The 9,801-nt window shown below is 38.7% G+C and overlaps 1 protein-coding gene across 4 annotated transcripts in view; it reads right to left on the bottom strand.

The window, feature by feature from the left end:
* Positions 1-4,021: 4,021 nt before the first annotated feature.
* LOC122989350 (NMDA receptor synaptonuclear signaling and neuronal migration factor-like) overlaps positions 4,022-9,801 on the bottom strand; it is a 48,767-nt gene continuing 42,987 nt past the window's right edge. For all 4 annotated transcript variants that reach the window (XM_044362163.1, XM_044362181.1, XM_044362171.1 and 1 more), the window contains one exon: positions 4,022-7,047. In XM_044362163.1, the coding sequence (XP_044218098.1) occupies positions 6,950-7,047 (98 nt within the window). In that variant the 3' untranslated portion in view covers positions 4,022-6,949. The remainder of the gene's footprint in view (positions 7,048-9,801) is intronic.

Raw genomic sequence — 9,801 nt, 5'->3', positions numbered from 1 at the left:
GCACATCTGCATTCTCTGCACATATGTCACCTCCATCTGTTTCGCTGATAATTATATTTTTACTCACGGTGGAGCTACATTTATATTAACACATTTATATTATGCATGGCATATAGCTTTATCTTATGACATTTCTGTCCACCAATGATTCTTGAGAACTGGGACAAAAAAGGTTTTAATTTGGAAAAAAACAAAACAAAAAACAAATTTCATGACAATCCATCCGATGATTCTTTTAGAGATAATTCAATAAGTAGTGGACAGACCACTAGTGTTATTTAAGGCTTTTAATTTGTAAGAAGAGTATCTTTCAAAAGCCACATAGTGTTGCTTTAGAAAGCTATACATGCATTTTCCATATTAGCTCTAAATGTGTGAAATGATGGAGTTTGTACTATCTTTAGCATCTTTGGCATCTTTCCTGCAAGGAAAGCATGTAAAATGACAGACAGTCACTCAGTCTCCCTGCTGGTTGTTCAGTCACATTCAGAATCATTTGCTCTTTTGCCCTTGATCGTCATTAACAGGCTTCATGTATGTGCTTGTAAAATTTATATTTTAAAGGCTCATTATTACAGTTTTGTATTTCTCTGTAATGTAACTGTAACTCAAACCATTTACATTTAAAACACATTTATATGTATACATATAAATAATTAGATTAATATCATAAACACGCAACATCATAGTGGAGTAATGGCTTGAACTAGGAAAATCTTTGGTGGAGGGCAGCCCTGATAACGTGGGTCATTTAAATGAGGTTTTCATCCCGAGCACACTGCAGCATTGTGAGCCAATGAGTGGAGCGAACCCTTCCCGCTGTATCACAGACCATCACTCAATCAGTAACAAGACAGTGAGACAAGCTGTGTAGAACTAAAGTTTACTGGAAAAAATGCTTTAAAAACAATCATTTTTCTCACATTATTACCAACATTGTGCAATGCAACAACATTTCTTTGCTATTAGTTCAGATACAATGGATTAAAGGTCCATCTAGAATGTCTACGCTAAGGAAGAACCCAAAAGCTCAGGAAAGCTACCCAGACATAGTCCTAACTTTTACAAGTATCAAAATCACCAGATATACAATAATGTTAATTGCTATTATACCTTTCATAATAAACATTTTCTTCATCAAGACATACGTTATTGTGTTAAACCTGTTTGGAGCCTCGTTGTAACATCTATCACTCCTACAGTCTACTGGTGTTAATCTAAGAAAGCTATTCCATAATGTAACGCTTAGTTAAATGACTTAGAAGTTGATGCAAAGTAAAACAGACATTACATAAATACATTATTCTCCTCTCAAAATACAATTACAGCCTGACTGGAGGTGTCAGAGCAATCAAAGCAGCATCAATCCATCAACTGAGGCTCGGCAATCTTCACAGAAACAGGCGAGAGCAGCAGAGAGGCCACAACAATGCTTATTAATAATCTGTCCTCGAGGGGAAATGTCTTCTTTTTTCACTGGTGACACCCAGTTTCATTTGGAAATAACAGGACAGGGGAAGCGTCCAAAGATCAGCTTCTTGATTTGTGTAATTATGTTCTCAGGAAATGTTAATGGCTGCTTCAGTGAGTCAGCACAACAAGTCAAACTGTGCATCACTCGCGTGGTGAACTCCAGTATAATGGATGTGAGGTAATATGAATACAAGTCCTCATTAAAGAGGGTCTCGACATCTTAGATTTAGGTTGTCATACCAAAAGTTTGTCTGCTATCTAAAATATGACCCAGGCTGTCCTTGCATGACTCTGAGGTGACCTCTGTTTGACCCCTTTAATGTTAAGTTATGTTAGCCTAACGTTGTTAGCTGAGGACTTCTGCTTCCTCCAATGCCCACAAGTACAGTAGTGATCATTCTTGAGCTTAAAGCTGCAATAAACAATATTTTTTATATTGTTAATGGTTCACATGGCCATGTGTTATATGGAGGGGGTTAGTTAGTGACGAACCTGCAGTTAAATTTCAGTTTTACAAATTTTTCTTTTTAACTTCTTTTAGCTCATTGTTTTGGTCTTATGGCCTGCAAATTTTACTCTCCTTAATTTTTAGCCCCTCAAAATGATAATCTGACTGTACAGTACCTGCCCAGCACGAAACAGCAGACAGACTAAATTTACTAACAGAAGTTGTTACAGACCAAAACGTAGCTGTATAACTATATAAATAGGCAACATGCTAACACACACATGCTAACAACTCTATAAGCTGATATGTGTGTTTTCAGCTTGTTCTGCTGCCCCAAAGAGACAAAAAAATGAATGAATGCAGCTTTAAACAACATTGTCCCTGTTTAGCCAGAGTTAGCCTGCAGCTCAGTTTTTGCATCTGATAAAGGAGAAATATCACCAGAGTGGTACGCACGCATGAATATGGCAATCTGCAGTAACAAATCAAGAATGCATACTTTGTAGTAACAGACTCAGAGGGCAGATAATTGGGTTTGGTTAAGTTATTGATCACATAACATCAATGTGGAAATAGACCCATACAAACTATTGGTTAAGGTGGTAAAAGGACGCCATAAAACACCATCCAGCACGTCAGAGAGGGTTTCTCATGTTATCTGCTTAAATACTGCTAAAAAGAAGTGCAGCTCATGAGTTGATGTAAAACATTTTTTCCTGTACTGTTACCAGTGATTCGTTGTATTTCAGAATGTGATTTAAGGGTTTTATTTGACCACAGCCTAAGGGAGGATTTGCTTAGCTGTGCGGTAGATAATTGATCTCTGGTATTGTAAACAAGGTCTCAGTTTTCTTTGTGATCAGAAAACTCATTAGAAATCCATCAAGCTCATGTCCATTTTGGGTGTAACTCAACTTGCAATTAAAGCCAGTACAGCAGCAGGATTAAATATTGACTTGAGATTTAGTTACAACAATTGGGCAGGCATGTAATTAGGTTCCGGGGTTTGGCCTTTATTTAAACTCGTGGCAGAGGAGGAAGCAGAGGAGGAAGCAGAGGAGTCCTCTATGAGCAGGGTTACAGCTTGCACTCTGCTGTCAGTCTCCCACATATCTCTCACTTTGTTTCTGTCCATCACCTGCAGAACTCAAGTCAATAAAGATATAACAGACTAGTACCATACCTTGAACAATGTTCCATATCTTGCACATTATACAAATTTAAATTACCATACAGAAATATTCTTACACAGTATATTGCTACAGAAGAGAGATTTGGAGAGTAGGTGATGTTTAAACAAATACATATCAAAATGAAGCAAAATCATGAATATACAACAATTATAAAGGTCAGATCCAAGCAATACACAAGACCTAGCAAACGCCATGAGGTCCACTCACATGATAAATCTAAAATAGTCAGGATATAATGTTTAAAAAGCCTCTCCAAACAGAAAAATGAACCATCGTTCTGTGATTGTGAATGTGAATGAATATTACATTAATTTTGAGTTTGGTATCATCGACAAGACTGGCAGCACCTACTGGCTACAAAACTCTATGAAATAAATATAAAATACCAATTATTTTTGAATAAAAGCCAGAATTCAAATAATGACCAACTGCACAAACAAATAAAAATGGACATGAACTGATTTCCACAGCACTAATAAAAGTAAAAATAAAATTCTACTTTGCCATTTTTTTGAGCACTGTTGAGTTACCATCAGTTAAACTAAGCCCTTCTTGCAGATATTACAAATTAAACGCCAAGAACATGAGAGATTACTCCTCAAGAGCTACTGGAAGGATTTTAACATCAAACTTCTGTTCATTGATTGTTTCATTGATGGTGAATTAACCACAATCCAAAAAAATGGCAAAATGAAAACCACTGATGATAATTATTATTGTCTGTTAGAGAGACAGACTCAGAGAGTGGTGAGTATGACATCACCGTTGTAGTGATGAAATTAGTGCTGTGGAAATGTAAATTATGCGTAATTTATCACAACAATAGGTTGAAAACATGTCTAAGCATCAACAGCAATTTGAAATTGTTTAAGGGATGCTTTTTACTAAAATATGAAAAACTTAAGTAAAGGCTCCGGCTTCTTTAGGGTCTATTATCAGTGTTACTGTATGGAACCATACCAGCTGTATGAACAGAAAATATTGTTGACATATTGTTTACCAATATGGCTGTGGTTGTTTACATTATACCATATTATAGCAATTAATTTGACATTGATCTAGTGATGCTACTTTGTGGCGTAACGATAAGTTGACATCAGTGTGACTTATTAAGACATAAAACATAATTTACAGTTATACAGAGGATAGCATCAGTCCACCAGATGATGCAAAGGAAAATCAAAAATAGCTCATTCTTCCTTCATTAAAGGGCTTCAGTCCATTTAACTCACAGTTCCACAGCAGTGATTATTGCCCTCTGTAATAAGCATTTATACTATAAAACAGTGCTCTTAAGACACTTACTAACGTCCACTAATATTTAAAGCATGTTTTAAATTCTCACTAGCAATAAAGAGATTTGAAATGTGCCGTTTTGAGCCAAAGCTCTCCTTATAGAGCGCACATGTCCTCATGGATGCATTAAGATGAATCATGTCCCGATCCTGCCAGCTAAGAGCTACTAAAACACTCACTCTCACACAACCAACGCTGTCTTCTTCCAGCCCAGTTGACTTGCACGGATCAGGGAGCAACAACACAAGACATGAATGTACAGATAAGCAGTGAGAGGGCTCAGTCAGCCGTGGTCACAACACACTCACTTACATGTGCATGGAAGCTTGGATATAAATGTAGGAAGCATACAGTATGTGGATGCGTGACCACTGATACAACACACACAGTTTATATGTAGGATGACATATTCCCCTTAACCTTTATCTGAATCCAAAAAGGATATAAGTTCAACACCCACGCACGATGAGATTAATCAAATGATGAAGCTGCATATTTGTGGGAGGGAGGGAAGGGGGGGGGATATAATAGAAGATGAGGAATCATGTTCTTTCAGACCACCTCAGCACAAGCTTGAGATGGAGCCATGTAAATGTCACAATGTTACAGTTGTTTTATCAAGCAGTTGCTTACTTTTCATGAGTGTGAGTATTTTAGATATACAATGGGGTAAGCCCTTTTAAAAAAAAATAGAATAACTTAATTTTTTTGAGGAATAAATACAAGTTAGGCCACTATGCAGCATCAGGCTAATACTAGTCTTTGTTTTAAAAGCGCTCAGAATAGCCCTGGTGTAATATGAAAAAAGACAAAAAGAATTTAATGAAACTTTACTCATCCTGCTGAATAATTTCCCTCTTTGTAAATGTTAATATTTTAAAGGGACCTCCATCAGTTTTACATAGTTTTACTTTTCAAAGTAGCAGAAAATAACCCTGATGATGTCATCAGGGTTTGGGACCTCACATTTTTAATTGAGTCATGGAGTTTGGGGTCTTGAAAGGATTTCAGTAAGTCAGGATATCTCAGCCTCTGCTGTTTGTATTTTGACCATCTTATCTTTTTAAAAATCCGTCTCTCACAAGTCCCCAAATTTAATGGAAGTGCAACACTTGGAGTGTTTCAATGTTAACACAAAATACACAAATGTCCTCATGTTTTAAAATGGATATTAATGCCAGAAATGGGTACGGCATTGACTGTACTTTGAGACACAGACCGTCATATTGCGATATTCGCTGAAATGACTGTTGGAGCACTGGTGTTGATGAGGAGAGATAAAATAACCCCCCCTTCCCCACCACCACCACCACCACCAGCACTCTGCTGCTACTTGTAGAAAAAAATCCTAAATAACAAACTGTAATTGACTCCAGAAACAGGAGTAAATCAAGTGAAGAAATAAATGAAATATACAGAGTGTATTTTTGTTAAGAGTAAGAGTATTAATCAGGTGTCATATGTAAACTATGGACACACACATGCAATACTGTACAAACACACAAAGGTTAAAACAGGATCAGCACCCGCAAGCCGCCGACAAGCTCAAGAAAGAACAGCTTGTGTCGGCTCAGCAGGGTTAAAGTGTAACGCTGTAATGAAACATGCACGGATACATCTGTGTGTTGGCTACAGTCGACTTCATAGACCATGAAAACGTAGAAACCTCCTCCATTCACACACGTAAAGATATGTGACGGTTCCACTGAGGATGACTCTGTGTGGAGTATGAAGGCTTTAGATTCTGATCTACAGTATGTTGCGTTACGAACGGCGAGTACAATTCTTAGTATCAAACGATGGATTTAACCTGAGTTAATACAACAGTCAGTACGAAATACTAATACATTGATTTGAAGTTTAAAAAAAAGCTGTGTTAAATGGACACCTCAACTTTTTAATAAGACTAATTAAATGTCTAGATTTTCACATGATAGCATGGAGAGAGAGATGCTAGTCTATTCTCTAATGCTCCAGTAAGCACTTGTTTATTTACATATAAGCTCTAATTTCCACACCTGACAAAAGGAAACACTTCCATCCTTAGAAGCCTCCATCTTGAAAGAGCAGACAGGTTGGCTAAAGGTGAAAAAAGTAAAATCAGTCACCTTCTAAAGTCAGAGAGGAGTTCTCTCTGTTCTCCGCTGTCTCTCTTTTATCTACCGTCCTCTCTGAACTCAGAAATCTGACTCTAGTTAGCGTCTTCTGACACATTTAGGCTAGAATGATGAGTCCCGCGCCGCTCCACCCTTTTCTTGTCCATCTCTTCTCTTTTCAAGAACACCCATGAGAGATAGGCAGAAACTGAAAATGGATAAGGGAGAAAAGGTACACCACTGGCTGAATCTACAGGGCCACCCTGTCGCTTCAGAAGGGGGGGGGGGGAAAGACCCAGCTGCTGCGATGCTGCTGCTCCAGCTCTACCACAGACCCGGTCTAGGAGCCTCTCCGGGGGCCCTTCAAACCAACGCCCTGTCACCAGGAAGTAGGCTCAGACGTGAGATAACCGGCCGACAAGCCAACAGAAGGTGGATCAACATCACAAGAGGTCGTCGTAGTCCAGCAGCTTTGAGTGCTGACGGCTTTTCCACAGGCGGAACAGACGGAAGTCAAAGTACATCTCGATCATCTCTTTGCCTGCACCGAGAGGGAAACAAAGAAAATCGAGATCACAAAATTGTACACTGCCAGAAAAGTCCATCTATTATATCATGTCAGTGTCTTTACTCCTGCTGCACTGTGGCTGCTGACCAGTGAGCGCCACTGCCCAACCACCTGAACCTGACCCGACCCGCAAACCGCCAGTTGTAGTTGGGGAGAAACACGCTGCGGTTTTGTTGTGAAATGTGTGATTATTATGTTTTTTGGACTACCAGCAGGAAAAGCAGAAGGGGTAAACTATGTTCTGCTATCACTCTGGAGCTTTTTTTCTGCTCCTTTGTTGAGGAAATAATGTTGTTTTAGCTGCGTGTGCTCGGGAGCAGGCGACTGCTTTGTTGAAATGTGTAGCGGTTGACGGAGGCAGCTAGCTGTTTCATTAGCTGGGGAGCTAATATCTGCAGGGTGTTTCTAGTCAGATAGCACCATCTGTGTTGTGTCGTTTATTGATGTTAGTGGGAGAGAAGTAAGGTACTAAGGTAAAATGTCAGGTCCGTTGGATTTTCGTGTCCTTCACATAGAAATCAGTCCACAGGCTGATACAGACAACTGAGAAAGTTACGTTTCATCACCACCTGTTCACTCATTGGCAATAAAAAAACATAATATATGTAAATTGCTTCACAGTTGCCTATAGAACCTTTAAAGACCCCTCACATCTCTTTGAAACTGATGTCATCAGGAATGTGCTCTAGCCTGCCTGTATGGTTTTATTAGAGAAGTTTACTGTCTACTTTTACTGTAGTGACATTATTTTACTTGGTACTTTGTTGTAATATTTCACCTTTGTTCTGATGTATGACATTTCTCTTCAGGTTTTGTTATGTGCATTAAAAAGGTTGATGGAAATACGCTTCCTGTCTGTCAGCGTATTGATGAAAATGGACACATCATCAAAACTTGCTGGCGATACTATAACTGTGGCGGGAGCAGGATCTGGGTCATAGACTTTGTGTCATGCTGTCATCAGTCACTGCCTCAGTAGGATCAGAATAAAGGACATATTTGCTGATTTTAGGAGGTCATCTGTTTGTCCAAAACCAAATGTTTTGCAACCGGTACTACACCGTTACTAACAGCAGATGTTGTGTTAATTTAAAATCAGCTGTTGTGAGCCACACACAGCTTTAACATCTGTCTAACAAACAGTTTTCTAAGAAGGCTGACTCAGTGACTACACAGGCTACACAGTGAAAGCAGCATGTCAGTAACTTCATTCCTCTGTAGGGATGAAGTCCAATATATATTTATTTAAATCTTAATCCTTTCAAATTCCTTATCAAATCTTACTAGTTTTACCTTACATCAATAGAGCATTGAATTCAATTGAATTTGCAAGTAAAAAGGGTGAAATAACTACAACTAAAAGATGACTAATAACCTTTTGTTGGTCTTGATCATGTATTTTACAGGCTGAAGCCTTTTCCGCACTAATTCCGATATTTTGCAAAACGAACATTTTCCTCGATGTTTTGCTCATTTCTTATAACACCTTCTGAAGTGCAGATTTCTAAAAAACTCTCAGACTGCTCTTCTCTGGTTGATGTAGACTTTATCGCCACCTACTGGCCTGGCGTGTTCACTGGAGCGATCGTAGTAGCTTTTGCGTTCTTGTGTGTACGAAGATATTTTGTAAAACAAAGGTCATGTGGGAAAATATCTGTGTACATGTGGTCAGAGCCTGAGTGTGCAGTTACTTCCACTAATCTTTGTGGTTTACTGACCCTTGACTACTTCATCTGTCTGTATGATGCGTCTGGTGTGTGTGTGTGTATGTGTGTGTGTGTGTGTGTGTGTGTGTGTGGCACTGACATCTTGTCCCTGATTCATTGAGATAGACATATATATATATATATAAAAAAAAAGAAATGAAGCACATGGAGGTAAGTCTCAGCAGCTGAATAGTTAAATGTACTGGGACTGCTGGGAGGTCTGTTGCTGTGTGGTTGACAGCTTTGATTATCTGGCTGTAGAGCTAATTCTCCTTCAGGGACAAAAATAATTGGACTAAATTGAACTGAAGAACGGTGTGGAGTCCGAGTGAATACATCCATATATTGAGCTACAACTTCCTTGAAAAGTGATATAAAAAATCATAGAATCACTCACCTCTCGCACTCTCGACACTCCAGTATGACCAGTATGACATCTGAGTGATTTTTAGCATTAAGACTCCTGTTGATAAATTCTAATCTAATGCTTGCTGATCTATGACCTAGAAAAAACAAATGCTTTCACTGTGCTCGAGGCAATATGACCCAACTATTCAATATGCAAAACGCAAACTGCACCGCAATAAATAACCTCATGAAAAAACACATTTAAAAAAAAAACTTTAATGCCTGAAAAAACATCTCAGCTTCTGGCTTTCATCAGACACACAGGTTTATGTGCTGAGCTATCACCAGTCATAAGAATAAAATACAATAAACCATGTAATGTGCCCGCCATTGTCCCAGCACTAAATATTACGGTTGCATGTATGGAGAAGAGAAGAGAGTTGTGGGTCAACCGAGGCATGAGTTAACACATAGAGGAGAGGAGATAACGACATTTTAATAGGAAAATAATTAGCGTGGCATCAATAGACGTCAGGAAAATGACTGATGAGGGATGCGCTCGGAGCTCAGCAGAGTTCACACCTGTATGTTTGCTCACACTCCCTAATGTTCTTTCTTCATTGTTGAGCGGCTTACTGGCATTGATTAATGCCAACTATTAACATTCGGCGGG

This window comes from Thunnus albacares, chromosome 2, assembly GCF_914725855.1.
Source record: "Thunnus albacares chromosome 2, fThuAlb1.1, whole genome shotgun sequence".
In the NCBI taxonomy this organism is placed as follows: domain Eukaryota; kingdom Metazoa; phylum Chordata; class Actinopteri; order Scombriformes; family Scombridae; genus Thunnus; species Thunnus albacares.
The sequence above is the reverse complement of the archived record's forward strand: the minus strand, read 5'-3'. Positions and strand labels throughout refer to the sequence as shown.